This window comes from Phalacrocorax carbo, chromosome 8, assembly GCF_963921805.1.
Source record: "Phalacrocorax carbo chromosome 8, bPhaCar2.1, whole genome shotgun sequence".
Taxonomy (NCBI): Eukaryota; Metazoa; Chordata; class Aves; order Suliformes; family Phalacrocoracidae; genus Phalacrocorax; species Phalacrocorax carbo.
The window spans coordinates 25,620,734-25,639,310 of record NC_087520.1 but is presented as its reverse complement, the minus strand read 5'-3'; the positions used below and the strand labels follow the sequence as shown (position 1 = coordinate 25,639,310).

Genomic DNA, 18,577 nt, shown 5'->3' with positions numbered 1-18,577 from the left:
GGACTGAAGTGTCCCCAGATGAGCTCCTACAGGGCAGGGCATGGGTGAGGTTGAACCATATAATTGTCGCTGCCACTCTGGTACGACGCCTGACAGTTCATTTGGAGAATTTTTCTCTCTCACACCGAGGAGCTTTCAGCAAAAACCAGGCTGCTGGAAGTCTTATCCATTCTTTGGCCAGCACAGGCACTTCTGCTTTCAGAAAAATCTTGCTTTCCTGTGACTTTCCTGATAAGGCACCCCTGGAGCACAGCGTCTCCATCAGCTCTTATCACAGCACACAGTGGTGGGTGGACCTGGTGACGGTAAATGTTGTGGTTAATCCTCCTTGCCCAGGATTTTCTACCATTTTAATTTTAACTGCCAAATCCCAGCCTGGTCTGCTTCCCCTTATCACCCGAGTTCCCTGTAGGCTTCCTTGTCACTTAAGTTCCAGCAACCCGCGGCTTTCAGGCTGTTATACAATTATAGATATGCAGCTCAAGGATTATCTTGTTACCCTGGAAGACTTTTGCTTTGTGTGTTTGCAGACAAGTATTCCTGCCTGTATTAAATAGCAACCAGCTTTAAGCTGACTGGTACTTTGTGGTGTTATTTGTTGGGGGGTGAAAGTCTTGAGCACTGTTTATGAGTAAAATTTGTATTTTTATTCAAATTCTTGCCGGGGCCAACCAGTTCTGTGGGGTCTCCAAACAACAAAAATTAAATAAAATTCACTGTCACCTCCTCTTCCTCCTAGATCCTTCACCCATCCTCTATTACTTTGTGCTGTTAAATGCCAAAAATGCATTTTGGCCCCTGCCTCCCTGTTCTCACCTGTATCTCAAAAGGCTGCGAGATAGGAGTCAGAGCAGAATTTTGGCACAGATTTTAAACACATTTCAGAGGCTGCTGCGAAATGCAGCCTGGCACACGTTACTCAAAAAACAAAAATCAAGCAAGAATAAAATGTAAGAGACAAGTTATATGGTATAAACTAGGTAAAGGAAAAAAGACTTCTTCCTTAAACTTTTAGAAAAACACCTTTGTGTCTTTTGGAGGTGAGTGAATGGTAAATTTGGATTAAAGTACTTTACTGAAAAAAAAATCAGTTGATTTTACAATTTCTTGTTCCCAGTAAGCTGACTTTCCTGCAGATTTAATTCTGCCTGCTCTCTCTGTGGAAGGACAATTTCAAGGTGAACAAGCATTGATTTAAGGTTTGCAGGAATTGTACCCTAGATAAAGAACTGTTTAGCCCATGTGGGATAGAAATGCCGTTATTCTTTTGATCTTGATGCTTGAAGACATATATTCATTGCCAGTCAGGACCAGAAAAAACCAAACCTTGATCTTGGCCAGGATACTGCATAAATAGGAGCACTGTGGAGAAAGCCGCTCATTCACTTGTGCAATATGCAGAGGTGGAGGTGGATGGTTTGGATGGGGCTTTTGCTCTGAGCAGTCTTTTATTGGCTTGAGCTAAAGAGTGTCACCACTGGATTAGACTCTGGGTCACACTGGTGGGATGCTTAAAGCAATAGGTACTTGTTGAAGTATTTTTCCCCCTGCCAGATGCTTTAGTTTTCTGTGGTCAGAAACAGACAGCAAATCTGGGACCTGTCCTCTGAGCTGTGCATTGGTATTCTGCACCCTGCCTGCTTCAAAGAGGCCATATTTTGGGGAAGGACCACAGGAAAACAATTTAGGCGGCTGGGTACTCTCTATAGCTCTCTATAGCAATTGTGGTGCTCTGAAAATTATGCCCTTTTCACCCAGTGTTGCTGTAGATTTTGTTCTCCTGCTGCATTCCTTTCATAATTGCCAATTAAATAAGTATCTTGGTCTCAGTTTATCACCGGTCTAAATTTGCCTGTGTCAGGCAAGGGAAACTGGGTTAGCATTTGGCAATGCAGGTATGTTTCAGGAGCAGCAGACTTATTTATTTTGGGGAAGAAATATTGATGTGTATGTGGTAAGTTGACTAATTTGTCCTCTAGCATCATTTCCTGAAAGATAAGCAGCAGGGTTTATAATTGATTTGATTAAATAATAAATGATACATTCTCCACTGCAAAGTAGGCAGCATTTCCAGTCTATGCATCTTCTGTGGATATGAATGGAAGGACTCTAAATAGTATGTGAATGGGGACAGTTATTCCCCTCTATGCACTGCCGCACACCAGAACAGTGTTAGTGGTTTGAACAAGAAACTCGAGATAAATTAAAGTTTCTTTTGTCCCTCTCCCATCGCTTTATTGCTGAACTTCAGACCTTCTCACTTCCAGCTGTGGTTTTAAAGATGTGCTGTACCTGTCCACAACACACAGTGAAAGGCTCCAGATTTAACAGTTAGGTGTAAGCCTTTGTCACTTCATCAGCAAAAGTTGCAAAGGAGTCCTCCTTATATCCCCTTGAACATGGATTATTTTTTTTTCTTTGTTGGTCATTTAAGTAGGCTGTAGTAAGCCTAGTATTAAATTAATGCCAGGGCCAATGTATAAAAAAAATATGCAAAGTGTATGGCCAGATTTTTCAAATCTGGATGTTATTTTTCAGTCTCTGAGTTGAGACCAGAGACATGTTCCCCCAAGCACTGACTGTCTGCTGGGCCTGTTTGTACAGCTGGAGATGAGGCTGCTAAAGTGCCTGCGCACCTCCTGCCAGAGATAGCATCAAAATAAATGTTCAAGAATGAGCTTGGAGCTTGCTGCTGAAATTACAGCATGTTCCTCTCTAGGTGCCCAGGAGAACATTACTGAACCTCTGTCTTGTGACTCCTTTGCTTGCTGGTAGGTTTGCCAAAAGGGACCCAGCAAACTGTAGCCCGTATAGCTGGGCAGATGGATTCTGTGCGTCATCAGCTCCCTTTAGGAGTAAAGGCACAACATTAAGGTGCCACAGTCCTTGTGTGTTTAAACAGCTGACAACTGAAGCAAGATGTGTCTTGTTATGCTTGGTAGCTGTCATTTTGCATTTCTGTCCAGAGCTGGTAGTTGCACTGTGTTGGAGAAGATGCAGCTGGGTGGAGATGGCAAAAGATGCTGCTGGGTCTGTTGCTAATTCCAGCCCTGGGTCTCTAATGTATTATATGTCCCTTAATGAGCACCCTGTATCGTTTGAACATAAGGTAGACAAAACACTCCATAATTTCTTAAATGTAATTCAGTTTTAGGATGAAGCTTCCAGGCTTTTCCTCTTTAGACTTGAGTCATGCTTTGGGTAAATAGCCCAATTAGTTGCTAATGGCCAATGCATCCACACACAGGAGCAATGAAGCTTCAACTGGCTCCCCGGTGCTGCCAGAGCTGCCAGGTCACACTTTGTGGCGGGTGAGCTCTGCTTTGGTTGAGGGCCAGTTCTGCAAAAGCACTTGCAGATAATTTTTGGTCTGAAGCTTTAAATCTGAACACAACTCTTGATTTTCAGTCGTTGTACCCCTCGCTTTGCCTGCTCCCTAATGGTGGCTATGTTGCTGTTTGCAGATGATGGGAAGCTGTCCCTGGAGGAGTTTCAGGCCTTTTTTTCTGATGGGACACTCAGTGAAGAAGAACTTGAGAAGCTCTTTCACACCATTGACTCGGACAACACCAAGTAAGCTCACTGTGCTGACAACCCTCTGTTTCACAGAGCCTTTGGATCACAGCGTTGTTGTGCAGCAGCAGTGCTGCTCTGGAGAGCTAAGCACCACAGAGGCTGCAGGGGTGCAACTTGCTTTGCAAAACTTTGCAAAATCTCTGTTTCTGCTTGGTTTGTGTCTTATCATGATGGTCACTATGGCTTCTTTTGTCTTGGTGGTTTTCTCAGGCCATTTTCTTTCGTGCAACCTGATCTTTACAGCGTCTGAAATGATGCTTAGTTTTACCCATGAGGGCATTTAAACGGCTCTTCAGCTTTTCCTCTTCATCTAAAAGCTTTGCTATGCTATAAAAGGTAATGGTGTGAATCTCTGTAAGCATTGTCCTATCCAGCTGTTTTACACACAACAAACTGGAATGATTTGTGGTCTTGTCTCTTTGTGATCTCTCTGTATCCCCTGCACTTGGACCATGCCTGCTTTGCCTCCTGTTCAGAATATCCCCTAGTGCATTGATTGCTCTAGCACTTATTAGAAATGAGCCCCCTTCTCTTCAAAGTGAAATGCAGCTGTGCGGAGGCCAGCCCAAGCCCTTCAGCCACTGTTGCAGATGCTTTGGCTCTGCTCTGATCCAAGCAGCCTGATGTGGCTGTACTACTGTCCATACAAAGCCCGGGAAGGCCGCACAGGCAAGTGGACTGATCCATGAGCAGCACTGCGCTCTCTGCATCGCAGCTGCAGTAGCAGCAGGGAAAAATGATGGCAGAGGAGGGGTCTAGGTGTTCTTTAGGTTTATGTTGCATCAAAGGTGATACTGAATATGGCACATGGCTACTCTCGCTGAGAATAAAGCTTTTGCAGGCTGCACCAAGCTATTAAACTAAGGTGACAAACTCGTTAGCAGCCCCTCTGCCTGCCTTTGCTGTCTCTCCCTCAGTGCCCCCTCTGACTGCCCTTGCCCTTGGCAGGGTCTGAGATGTTTGTCTGCCCCCTCACAAGTGTCTGGCACGAGCGGTGTTCAGGATTGGCATGAAGCCGTGGGGTCTGCAGGGCCCTGGTGGGAGCCCCTGCTGCCAGCAGCTAGTGATGATGCTGGGCACCTGCACAAAGGATGCAGCCCACCGGAGGGTTTTCTCTTTCCAAGAGGAACCCGTCTTCAAAAGCCTCAGTAGTTTAGGATGTTTGGAGATACAAACAAAAGCCAGCTTTGAGTCATATTCCAGTGTGGCTCTTTTTCGTCTAGAGAGAAAAAATCTGTCCAAAAAGCAGATGAAAAGATAATCCAATTTCAAATTAGAAGTCTTGCAGTAAGTGCTTAAAAAATAATAGTATGGTTAATTAATTAATTAAGTAAGTAATGGTTAATAATAGTATGGTTAATAAAAAATGACAAAGCCTTCTGGCAGCAGGTAGATTGAGTCTTGCCTGCGTGAGTGGTGCATGCTTTGCCACCCCTGCAAAGCAGTGGTCACTCTAGAGTGCACTGGCACCAAAACAGCAAGTGTAAAACTCCTCAACCCTGCACAGAGGCTGCTGCTGAAGATGTTTCTGAAAGCAAAGTAAATATGAGGTTTCTCAAAATCCCGTCTTTCCAATGCGTGTACTTCCCAAAGTTTATTTCAAGATCAGAAATGCCAAAGACCAGCTTGATATATACTATTCACTGAATAATTAATCAAAGGAACATAAGTGTTCTTATTACTAAAATTAGCTGAGAATGATCCATCCCTTTCAGTGGTTCCTCTTCAATAGACACTAGATGCTGCCTTATGCTTTGTGGGTCTACTTATTGAGCTCCAGGTGATGCTCCTGGGTGGGGTCTCTGTAGGCTCTGGGACTTGGGTGCTCACCTGACTCTCTTCTGAAATAATTTATAGCATTGCCTGAGCTTATCAACTTTCATCTGGTCTTTGAAAGGATGCAGACAGCTGATGTGTAGACCAGGGTGTATGGGCGTTAGTGTATGGATGTTTCTTCTGGCCTTCTTGAAATGGGAAATTGGATTGCTGTCCATTTTTGCTTGGGGATTGTAGAGAATCTGCAGCTTGCTCTGAGCCTCAGTGAGGGTTGTCTTCTAAACTGGACAGAAAGAAAATGTGCCTTTCTTAAATGTCATGCAACAGTGCTGCCAGCAACTGGGGCCTCGCTGAGCAGCTCCTGAGTGTGGCAAGAGTTCCCACAATTCAGTAGTATTTTTCTTTCGCTAAGCTGGCTTGATCCAGTCATCAATACCCGTTAGGGATCGATACTTGCACAAAGCAGTGTAGCATCTGCTGTTCTTGGCTGGAAGGAAAAGCAACGAGTTGGTCACCCTTCCAATTTAAATCCTTGCATGAAGTTGGTGCTTGCTTATTGATTTGGAAAGCATAGACACCTACAGCAAATTTATCAAACTGGGGGAAGAAAATAGTCCTCATTTTTTATCTGCAAGAGCTCTCTCAGTCTCCAGAAAACCTGTTTCAGTGCTGGGCTGCTTTGTTTATAGTACTTTCCGCTATGAAATGAGTGGTTTGCTTGACTGCAGTCTTGCACCTAGTACAGTCCTTCGAGCTGTGTGCACGCTCTTCACCTTGTCCTGTCTTTTGCTCTCCACACAGTAAATCGGTGGGTCTGTGGGAGGTTGGGCAGGAATGATGCTGCCTCCAGCCTCCTGCATGCCCAAGTATGGATTCAGGGAATAAATAGTTAAATGTTACTAATGCAGTCTAGTGTAGCTCAACAAATGTTGGGGCCCGGAGCAAAAATTTAGCCAGGATAATGAGGTAGCCTTGGGCTGTAAGGTAAGAGGAACAGCCTGCATGATGACTGAAACTTGTTGCTTTGGGGGAGTCAGAAAGGCTTCAAGACAAGAAGTGCCTAAACAAAGTTACACTGCAGAACTACCAAACTCCTGTCTGGAAACCACCTCATAATGCCTGAGGTTCCACTCAGAAGCACCCAGGACAAACAGGCAACAGCCTCACGACTGCCACTGTTGTAAGGGGCCTCAGGCAAGAATGCACTCAGGGATGTAATCTGCCCAAGCCTGATGGGGAGCGTCCTGGGGGGGGTGCAAACAACCTAGCAGCAGGTGCCAGTGCCCGTCGAAACCAAGACCAAAGGAGCTAAGGACATCTCCATCTAGGTAAGAGTAGAACACCAGCTGAAGCCAACACACCTTGCAATACACTGTGACAAGATTACTGGATAGGCCATCTCATGACCATATGTGGAAAAAGGGACTTAAAATGCATGGGTAAGAAAGATGCAAGTGTTAGAATTAGTTCCAGGAAATCTAATGCATATGTATATAACTGAGCAATATAAGCGTTGTCCATCATGACTTGCAGTGTGCAAGTTAGGAGGAGTGATCCCCCTTGCACCCAGTGCTGCAATAAACATACCTGCTTCATAATTCTCCATGAGTTATAGAGTTTGTTTCCGCGCCTCGGTACTAGGGTTGCAATTTCAAGTGCTGCTGCCACCGAGCAAGAGGAGTAGAATGGAGCTTTCAGTTTTCCATTTTACAGGGGAACATAGGAACAAAATTAACTTTATATTTCAAAAAGGCTGTTTGAATTGCAATTATTTGCTAATTGATCGAAGTTTGTTTATTTTTAAAGCCTTTTTTTTGATATTCCATTTTGTCTCTGTTTTTCTCATATTGCCCATCATGTTTGTTCAGTGTGCAAAACAAAGTTTGATATTGAAATTACCTTGCAGCTAGAGTAGAAAATGAAGAAAATTATGTTCCTGCTGGTTATTAGTAATTGCTGTTACCAGCCAAATTACAAAATGTTGATTCAATTTCCTGGAGTATTTTTAGGAGCAGGGAACTGCCTTATTGGAGTAGACAGAATCAATGTCTGTGCTGGTTTCTTGACTTGTTTTAGTTGGGAAAATGATGGAAAGGAGAAAAGTTGGGCATATGAGTAGGAAGATGAGGTTGGTTACAGATGCAGGATTAGCTGTGCTGCTGTGGGGAGTCAGTTGTGACTTGCTGCAGGTGGAGGAGTGCGTGCTTCTGTCTTGGGGATTACAGTTCCCCAGTGAAACACCTCATTGGCAGCAAAGTGCAGTTAGGAAGATGCTTAACTGAAATGAGACAGCCCAAAATAGCCCAGGGGCATTAATGAGGCTCCTTCTTTCTTTTTGACTGCCTGGGAAGTGTCTTTAGAAGGTTACTGATGTGGCATGGTGGGCATGGGCTCCTAACACCTGCCCGGGGGTTTTATTACTCGGTATCTCTGTAAGAGAACCTGGCTTCCATGGCAGGGTGTGAGGACTGCACTGTAAGTCCCATCATTGCTGGTTATTTCATCTGGCAGAAGGAACGTGTAAAATGTGTCACATATTTCAATAGTTTTTCTGACAAAGTTATATTCATAAACCTACTGTTGCTTAAAAACGATGATGAAATGGCATTTTCCTCTCCATTGCTCACACTGACCACCCTCCTTCCCTCCTCCCAGCCAGAGCAAAACCAAAACTAGGGGGTTGCTAGGTGGTTTTTCAGTATTGGTTTTAGCTACTATTTCAGGAGGTTTCAGCAGTGCCTTATGGGGAGCTGCCTGAAGATTAATGGGGAGGTAATGATATGTTACAATTAATATCAATGCTACTGGAATCACACAAATTATGAGTATGACACATGTATCTGCACAGACACATATTTGGAGATATATATATTTGGTTTAATGGCAGATCAGGGCTTTATAAAACATCAGATTGATGTTCACCTGGGAAATCCTGTTATATTTGAAGAACTACCTGTAGCTTTTCTTACCTTTTCTAACAATATGTATCAACTTTAAAAGGAAAAAGTCATTACAAATGGAGAGTCAAACAGTTTTAGGGTCACAAATGACCAGATGAAACCTTCTCAAAATGTTACTTTGCTACTGGATGAAATTTGCTTTGTCTGACCCACAGTTCCCATCTTCCTCCAGCTCCCTGGGCCAGTGCTTACACCTGCTCTGCATCCCCTCAGAAGAAAGGAGCACCTCTCAGGCCTTGTGAAAGCAGAGGGACATCAGACATGGCTGTTGACCAAACTAATTTAGTCCTGGCAGGGGATTTTAAAAAGTCCTTTTATATCTTGTACATTTTTCATAGCTGCAGAGGACAATCGTTTGGGGAGAGATCCACTCACTGGAGCAAGACTTCTCCAAAGAGCTGTACAGGTCCATTCACAAGGAGCCAAGAGCATGGCATTAGCATTCAGCTGCTCTGTTGTTTATTATCTCTTTGCTAGGCTTATAGCTATTCTTTTAATTGCTTTATTCCACACACACCCCCAACCCCCCCAAATGAGCTCTTCTCTCCAGTGGCAAACACTAGAAAAGGTTAGAGTGTGCCCGTAGGATAATTAACAGAAGTGGTATCTCTTCTCAGAAGCCCTTCACAGGCTTCCCCAGGCTCTCACTTTTGCTGAAGAATTGTGACAAATGGAGAACCAAAGACGAACAGGTTCTCCAGCCAGTACCGCATTCGGCATCATGCTGCCTCCTGCCCTTCATGGGTAGTTACATAGGGCTGTACTCAGAGGGGCAATGATGAGGGATGGAGGGGAAAATGTGAACCTTCGGATGCTGAACATCCTTCCTAGAAACATGGAACCACCTTCCTTCCTGACACCTCAGCTGCTCAGATGCCACAGGGGACTGTATTATAAATCAGAGTAATTTGGTGTCTCTTTGGAGTGCAGGGATGTAGTGGGGTACAGTCAGGGCAGCTGCCAAGTGCTGTGTTCAACCCCAGAGCGAGCGGAGGCACGGCTGCTCAGGGCCACCCCAGAAGCAGGTAACAATTGCCTGTGCTAATTAGCCCTGCTGTGAAGCGGAGTGTGTCAGCCCGGAGAGTGCTGTGCCTGCACAGCCGTGCTGCTTCCAGCAGTGGATTCAGCTCGAGCATTTTGAGAGGCCCACAGTGCCAGTGCAGGCAGGGGGGGAACCTTGGGTGGGAGCTTTTGCAGGGAGATGGGGCATACTTGGCCCTGCATGGAGTGTTTAAACAGCTGCAATCCCAAGTTTAGCTGCTGGTGGGAGCAATCTCCCGCCTGGCTGAGGTCTGTCCATCCCTGGGCCATCACGGTTGGGGCAGCTGCTCCTCAGGGCCTGGCTGTGAGTGCCGCTCACTTAAGGCTGATAGAAGCAGAGCAAAGGAGGAGGGACAAATCTGTATTTCATTGGCTGATTTCACTGGCTGTTAATTGCAAGGAGAAGCTGATAAGATTGTGTTAGTGCTAATGAGGGATACGAGCAGGAGTGAGCTGTCTCCTGCAGTTGTGACTTGCTTAAGATGTGTGTTTCAAGCTGGAGGTAGGTGTGCAGAGCATCGGTGCCAGTGCAGAGACCTCTAAGGAGGTCTCTCTAGTACCCTTCCTCCTCTAACTCAGCTAGGAAAAATCCCCCTTAGGTCTTGTCTGATTTCTACCCTCTGCAAACATCATCAGGGTATTTGCAAGGCTCAGAAACTCTCAAAATTGGGCTGATAGCTTGCATGGATGAATTTAACTTCTCCATAACTTCGATTGTGTTGATACTCAGAGATCAAAATTGTTTTACATTAGAGACTCTGCAAACACATAAGACCCAGTGCCTGTGCCTATGGAGCTTAATGCTCCACAATGCTGAGCAGCACCCAAAGAGTGAGAAGAGGTGCTGGCAAGGTGCTGTTGGCATAGCTGGGGGTCTGGACTGATGATGTTCCCCATGAGAGGAGCCAAAGGAAGACATTTTGGTAGGAGTCCTGCAGCTCTCTGGCTCAGTGGCAGTCTGAGCTCTGTAAACTCCTCTTTTAGTATTGTATAAGAGCAATGTAGCATTCTGGAGGGGTCAGAGACAAAGGCAAAGGAGCTCAAAATCTGTTCTCAAGCTGACAGCAAGCAGCAAAAACAGCTTGCAAGGAAGCTTGATGTGTGCAAGCTAAAGCTAAACCTTGTGGTCCAGCTGTTAACCTGGGCAGAAATGGAGCTTCACATAACCACAAGTGAACATGAGGTTCTCAACACCCTCCTTCCAGCACACAACCCTTCTCCAGACCTGGATACCTTCAGTGCCTTCGATCATGCAGCAGCCTGCTGTCCTTCTGCTCCAGTAAATATTTTCCTCTGGTGGAAAAGGCCTGTTGTTACCACTATGTTTGGATACCACCGTCCCCCCAAGGCATACCCTCTGAGATGCTTTGCCTTCCCACAAGACCGCATCAGGCCTGGTGTCCTTTGGTGTTAGGACACTCACGCTGTGGGCTTTAGCTCATGCTGCCCATGCTTTTTTCCAGGCCTCTGCAGTCCAGTCCTCTCAAAGTTGAACAGAAAGTACTTCCACTTCTTGGGCAAGGAACAAAGATGATTATGATTGAGTAATTTTTCCCTGTTTTTTTTCTCCCCCTCCTTAATCTTGGCTATTTGCATTGGAAACCTGAGTCAGTGGGGTGCCGGATTCATCTGGGAGCCGAAACCCATGCCATGGAGATGGATGTGCCTATTGAAACCAACTTAAACTTTGAATATTGAATGTTCTCAATTAGCTCTCTGGGAAACAAACTATGGATGGTATAATCAGCTGAGATTTTGATTAACTGATTCAAGAAGACAGTTCTTGTCTCTTCTGAAAGGGACAAAATGATTGCACAAAAATTATATGTCTGGCTCTAATTTCTGGCTCTCAAGAGCGTGGGCATTTGGTGGATTTTGTTATTTCTGTTTATGTGGAAGATGTTTTTTGAGTCCTAGCTTATTCTCCTCTGTGCCGACATGTCACTTACACTATACTCTGCTCTACTTTTCATTAAAGTGAAGAAATACTTGGTGCCTAAGCTGGTGCTCAGCAGCTGTGTGCTGATAGAGCTACAAAACATCTCAGGCTCACAAAGGAAAGGAGCTTTTAAAAAAAATCTCTCACTGGGAAGGGCATCAGGAGAAGCATGAAGCTGGAAAAACTGCACAGAAACTTGTTTGAAAAAACATTTGAGAACATTTTCTATTTCTAATCTTATTTTCCAGGTGTTTTCCCAGGCAGCCTCTTGGCAGGGTCCCTGGAGGGAGCCTGTTCAATACTGGCAGCAAGACAGACTGGAGCTGGGAGCAGAGGGCTGGTGTTTACTGCAAAGGGCAAGGAACAGGGGAAGGGTTTGTCTGTGCAAATGGAGTGGAAAAGTATCATACTGGAGGGTTTTCTACCTGGGACTGAGGCTCAGCAGCTTATTTTTTGGACTATACAGGGCTATTCTGCATCAGAGGTTTTCTTTCCTAGGGAATGGGAAGATACCAAGATCTTGCATTAAAATAATAAAAATGACTAAGATATTTAATTCTAATCAGCTGCTTGTGTTCGAGACATGGAGGCATTCAAAGAGAATGAAGTGTTTAATTTAAGCTCCAGTCTTATAAATGTATCTGTGTGTTTTTTCTCAATATGTGTGCGCAGGACACCATGGTCAAGCAGCAGATGTGTCCAGCTGTTGCTTGGTAGGCAGAGCAAGTTGTCTGCCTTGGGACTGAATTTGGGGAGCGGTTTTTTAGATCATTTTTCAGCGGCAGAAGAGATACATGAGAAGCAAAGATATGGGGAAAACACAGGCAACAGCATGCAGGGGTTACCTCTTATGTATCACATGTCCCAGCTGTTGTGTATCCCAACCTGCATGTTTGTTGCTCTGATTTCTTCCTTTCCTAGGTAGAACTTTGTGATAATGAAGATACCTGCAAAATTTAAAAGGAGGAGGAAGCTGATTTAATTTTAACTCATGCTCTCAATGTCTTACCATTTGCTTCTGGCAATTAGCACATCATTCAGCTGAGCTCAGAACAATTAGTTTGTCTCCTTTGCAGTTAAATATTACAGAGATTACAAATGGAAATCAGGTTAGTCCAGGCTATCAAGTAGAAATAGGCAAAAAAAACCATTTCTGACTGACTTATACTGTTGTCAGTTTGTGCAAAAAAGCCTAAGACACCCTCTCCTCCCCCCCAAAAAAGGAAGGACTGTTCCATTGTTTCAATGGTTTGCTTTGAAAATTGAGCTAAAAGAAATAATGAGAGGTTAAAAACATGCATAAGTGATTACTTCTTTTGATGGATAAGAGAGGGCTAAGAAGTGGAAGGAAGTTTGTGAAAAAAACCGCTAAAGCTAGTATCTTTGCTGCAAGCCACAGAGAGTTATTGGTGCCATTAGCCTGCCTCTGTGAAGGTGAAAAATCATGGCATGCCTTAGCTTTCTTGCCCAGGGAGGGCCAGGTCACCAGTACCACAACAGAGCAAGGGTGTTCAGTCAAACAGTTGCAAGGAGCTCTTCTCTGGGTAACTCAGCCCTGCAGGGTCCAGCATGGTACCGCTCTGAAATCCCAGCAGTGATTTCCAGTCCCTGTTACAAATGCACAAATCTGTTCCACCTTTACAACTGGTTTATCACCACATTCCCACACCTGTTGTGTTCTTGTTCCTGTCATAGTGGGCACTGAAAAGCCACGCTGGTTTTGCAAGGGCCCTCAACTTCCCTGCAGTGATATTTGATGGGACGATGACATGCTTGTGAATGCTCTTGCCTTTTAACAAAGCAGCTGGGAAAATACATTGAGCTGACCAGACTGGAAAAACACTTGTGGGTTCAAAGGTAGAGCGGTGGATGGGAGCCCATCTAGTCAACTTTCTGTTTCTTTGTTTTTTAAAGCACTTTATCGAGCATTCTGCAACAGGAAAGCAGTGTTGTGATTTCTTAAGTGAGCATCATAGGTTGAAACCATTCTCTTCCTTACTCTTTTTTTTTTTTTTTTAAATATATATTTTTCTGTAGACAGAGGATCCCTGTTACACAAAACCAAAATAGTTTCACTAACTACCCCGGTAACAGAGCTGACATTACAGAGTGGTCCAAATGCATCACAAACAGCTGGTATTTAAAAGTCTATCTTGAGGCTGATCAATTTGAACAAGTCTCGCAGCAAACTTGATGCGTTATTAACCCAGATGTAATTGCCGTACTTACTGTTCAGAAACACATACATGAAACAAAGGGCTTGGTTTAAAGTAAGCTGCGGTGCAGGACACAGGCAGAATATATTGGCTCTGCATGGGGCCAGGGTGCCAAAATTAAATAATCAATTATCTCAGTGCAACATGATGGAAATATATAAAAAATTCATGCTATTTCAGAAGCGGAGCTGGTGGAAATACCCTATGCAAATGGGTCGCTTGTGCTGCCTCTGTGCTGGCCATGGTGTGTACAGCCCATCCTTCCAAGTTTTATAGTCCCAGTGTTGCCTGGCACTGTCTGGTGATAAATTAAGCGAGTGCTGATATAACCCAGTGTATATACACACTGGACCCAAGTGTGTATATAATAATCAGCAACTTAATAAATCTGGAAGTGCCATCCCTCCTAGCAGCTAAGTTACTTGTAGGCTGTAATTAAACCTGCCTTCTCTTTTCTTTGATGTACTCGTGGGCAGAGTGATGCTTTTGACATCAAGTCATCCCTCCAAAAAAGTTGAGCGTTCAGGTGCAATTTATTAGGGATTTGGCACATGCAGAGACTTGCAAATGTTTAGTGCTGTACTAAATGCCTGTTTGATTTCAGGTGATGACTGTGCTTAGAAACCAACTGTTGCATTAAGCTTAGTAAATCAGTGTGCTGGATTGATATATTTTTCAGGATATCAATTACAGTGTAAACAGGCATTTTATTGTGTTGTTGTCTTGTTTGGAGTTTTTATGATCTTTTCAAGAGATTTTTCTTCTGTAAGTGAGTAGTTTGAGGTTCTGGATACCTCTGACAAAGTAGAGAGAGATGATGTTGATTATTTTTAATAGACTGTGAAATGGTTTTACAAGGTACAAAAAGAGATGCAAGAGGAGCACGCCTTAATCACCCAACCTTTTCTTTCATGGGCAGAAACAACCCCACCAATTTTTGCTCTTAACATGCAGATCCTGGGTGGCCCAATAGGATATGGAGGGGGAAAAAAAAATTCCCCCTGCCCACAACTGAGTTGCAGAAGGCTGTGTTGTCCCCAACCCCGCAGTGCCTCTTTGGGGTGGCCATGGGCACCAAGGTGCCATCCTTCGCTGAGGACAGGCAGGGAGAGCGGCCTCTGCCTTGAACTTCTCTTGCACTCCATGGACTTTGGGGATTTTGATTCATGATCAGCACTTTTATGGAAAATTTCACCTTTATGCTGTATTTTTGATGTTAATTTATAGAAGCGATAGAGCAGGAAGGGCAGACCCTCACTGATGTTGAGCTCATCACCGGTACCCTGGCTCTGGAGCTGTGTGACAAATCAGGACAGTCTAGCACCAACTGACAGCCTGAAATGCCATATTGCAGTTGCTGATGAATGAACAAATGTCTGGTGCTTCGCATGTGGTGCTTCGCATGTGCCTGTTTATTGCCCCTGCCGTTTTTCAAAGTAACATTTATTTCTACTTTAACAAGTGAGAGCTTAAAACATGTTTTCCAACAGCATCCAGAACATTTGTTTCATTTTTACCAATATTCATTCTTGATTGCTTGAGGCTTGGTGCCCTTGATGATTTGAGCTGAGTGTTTTGTTCTGTCAAATACTTAATCACACAGAAAATGTTATTTTAGTTGTTTTGAAACCACTAATGAAATAAAGCATCTGGTCTGCATCAGGGATGGTTTGCATCTTGGGACTTTGTGAGGATGTGGGAGAGGCAATTGGGGTCTTCACTGTGCTATTTCAGACCCATACCTGCAGCTGTAGGTAGGAAATCAGGTTGCACAGAGGCTTGCACAGGGCAGGCTGGCGTTAGGCCACCACCTAACACCCACCCAGTGCTTCATAGCTGTCCATGACTGCAGAATAAATCAGTATGCCAAGGGAGTGAGGAGCTGAACTGGCCTTGAAATACAGCAGCAGGTGGGAGTGTTTAAAAAAGAAACTAAGCAAATAATGTGCTATGTTGTAATGGTCTCTATCTTTATGGTACGCATTGATTCCCTGAAAGGAAATGCAAACTCTGAGAGCTGTGCTGCTGAATGAGAAGTGATTCATCTTCCCCACCTTGACAAAGTGCCCATGTTCATTTTATCAGCTGCACGAGCAAAAGGAGGAATATTGCTGCTAGCAGGCATTATCACCAAACCGAGCCCCAGCTTGCGTATATTGGCCTTGTGCTCATCATACCTTGGCACCCTGTGCTCAGCCCACGGCCACGGGAATCAGAATGCATGTGAAAGTGTGAGCCATCATTGCAGAAGAGTTTTCCCCTTTCCAAACTCAGAAAAATCTACACCAAAAGCCTTTCCCCAAGGATGGTAGAGTGTGAAACCATGGCTGAGGTAAGGGGCTCTGTGGGGAGAGGTGGGGATGGATCCCATGGGAGAAGACCAGCCACCGAGAGGGGGTCAGGGTAGGTAGAGATCCCTTCGGCTGCTCTGTCTGTACCTCAGCTTTGATGATTTTGGACTTCAGAGATTCACAAGTTTACTAGCCTCTTCACATAATTTTTACAAGGTTTTTACTGCTACAAGGAAAACACAATTGCATGCACGTCATTGGCTAGAGAACACAACTTTCTGTCACATCCCTAATTACTGCTCGCGCCAAGTACTATGGCAACCGCTATTCTGCAACATGCCGCCAGGCAGGACATCTGCACTTGGGCATGGCAGACTTTTTGGAGCAAGTCCAGGCTTTTTCGGACCTGTTGCTCCCCAAAGTGTGCTGCCCACCTGTGGGCTTCAGCATCATGATGAATCAATTAGGAGTTAGTATTCAGTGCTACCTTTTCTTTTTTTTTTTTTTGTCCTTTTCCTTCGCAATCAGAGCTAGAATAGCCTTTTTAACACAGAACATAACCTTGTTGCGGAGGTATGAAAGCTGCTTCAAGGTAAACTCAGCACCTTCTGGCATGGTGGGAAGGATACTAGTGAGCAGGCCTGGTTGTAAACCCTACACCCTGGGCTGTACTGTGGCCGTAAGTCTATGTGGCACTTCACTGAGGGTGTGACTGTCCCCAGGAGAGCCACCAGCCACCCTCATGGGTCTGCCCAGAGGCCTCCACATCAGGGACAAAGGAGGGGAAGGGCATGAAAGTTGTCTGCTGCTCTTCCCCATCATGCTGGAAGGTCACCTAAAGGACACTCTTTGGTGATGCTGAAACCACAGATGTGGATATCTGAGATGCTTTTTGTCTGGTTTGGGCAGTGAGAGCCCTTCCTGCTGGTGCTCAGCAGGGAATCAGGACCTCATGGTTTCTCTCTGTGTTTCTGCAGGCAAAGCAGATCTTTCCTGGCTTCCCTGTGTGACAGCTTCATGGGGACTTCTTGTGTAGGGGGGGGAACAACCTTGAAGCAGGATGAGTAAAGCAGTATGTTTTGTCCTGAGCCTGCCAGGTTTACTGTGCTTGACATATTGAAGGTCAGTTCAGTTTACCTTGAAAAGTCAGTGTTTTCCACTGGTTTCTAATGAGGACTGTGCTGCCTCAGTGCTCCGGAGCACAGTGCATGGTGCAGAGCACATGGCTTTGGGCGCTGACATTTCTGATGAACGTAGGCTTATGGTTTGAAAACTGGATCTGGGCAGTGTCTGTATTAATGATAATATAGATGGCTTATCAAGACAAAGAGCTGCACAGAAAGCCATATGAAAATATTAATATAAAAATATTACTATTCAGTGGGTCTGAATACAGGTTTGCTGTGCAGCCCCAGTGCTGCTCACCTTCTGTCTTACTGAGTGGCATTAGCCATGGTGGCTATGCAGTATGGAAAAGATGCGAAACTATCCCTGTCTTGGTCATCATCTGCCTAAATCCAGAGGAAAGCGGTGCAAGGAGCAGGAAGGAGCTGCACACTGGTTTAGGTAGGCAAAACATCTTTGGGGATACTAGACTTCAGCCTTCAAACTGGTGAACGGAAATCCTGCCAATAGCAAGCGCAAGTAGGAGGAAAGAGATTGTCTCCCAGAGTACCTAGAATCTGTTGTAATCCCAAATTGTGCACCATAAGTGATGAGGCTCTTTGTAATACAAAATCTATACGGGAAGACTTAATACAAAATCCTCCTTTTGCTTCTCTGTTTCTGGGCAGTTCTTTGCCTCTGTCTTTTCTTCTCTGTGGTACCAGTGCTTTGGAGAAATTAAGGCCAAAACTGACGTATGTTATGAATACTTGCCTGTCTATGTCATTCAAAGGTGCAGCTAGCTGGATACATTTCTGGTCCTGGACAGCCTTGGCATGCTGTTTATAATGTGGCATTTCAGATTTTGGAAGTCTTATTTTACTTCATACCATAAGAGTGGGGTTTTTTTAAGTGAGTGGACAGGTGAAGGAGGTACTTGGGTAGGTCTCGGGAAGGATTTAGTGGGATTCTCCAGAAGAATATGATGATGGGCTTGGAAAGTTGCTTAGTTCTTTAGAATCAAAGTTGTTATTTGGCTGCTGGCTGCCATCCAGTATTTGGTATTTCTCTTGCTCTGCCTGGAATAACTTCTCTCAGTCCGGGGTTTGTATAAAAATGTTTCTTTGAGTTCAGAAACTAATAATCAAGAGTGACCATCTGTGACCTTTTAGTAGGCATCTGGATGTACATTTTACACTTCTGAAGTGTTGAGATAATGCAGTGCTGTCGCTGCTGGGACTAGAAGGCGTATCATCATCAGATACAATAATACTTTCCAGCTAAACATGTTGGGTTTTAGTTTTTCCTAAATGAAAATGAGTTTTGCAGGTGGCTAACGCTAGAGGATAATTTGTTCCCATGTTCGTTTGAAGCCTCATAGCAAATCCAAAGCTGTGACTTGAAGATGGAAATAAAAGTAGAACGTGATTTCAGCAAAACTTCAATTTTCTGTGCTTGTGAAATAACTAAGCCATGTGGCTGCTGATGCAAACCTTCCATCTGCCCAAGTAAATGGGCTATTATCTTCAGCTGAAACAGATCAGGTGTTGAGTGGCATTTGAGCAGCACATCAGGCAGCTATTTGCATGAGAAATACGCTGTGAAGATGAGACTTTGATATATTTGCAACTTCTGAATTCCCATTATGTTTTTGATTGTGCCACCCTGTTGGGA

At 44.5% G+C, this 18,577-nt stretch overlaps 1 protein-coding gene across 6 annotated transcripts in view; it reads left to right on the top strand.

Moving 5' to 3' along the window:
• The window catches only part of NECAB2 (N-terminal EF-hand calcium binding protein 2), an 86,646-nt gene that overhangs the window by 37,397 nt on the left and 30,672 nt on the right, over positions 1–18,577 (top strand). For all 6 annotated transcript variants that reach the window (XM_064459312.1, XM_064459313.1, XM_064459311.1 and 3 more), the window contains exon 3: positions 3,465–3,573. In XM_064459312.1, coding sequence (XP_064315382.1) covers positions 3,465–3,573 — 109 coding nt within the window. The remainder of the gene's footprint in view (positions 1–3,464; positions 3,574–18,577) is intronic.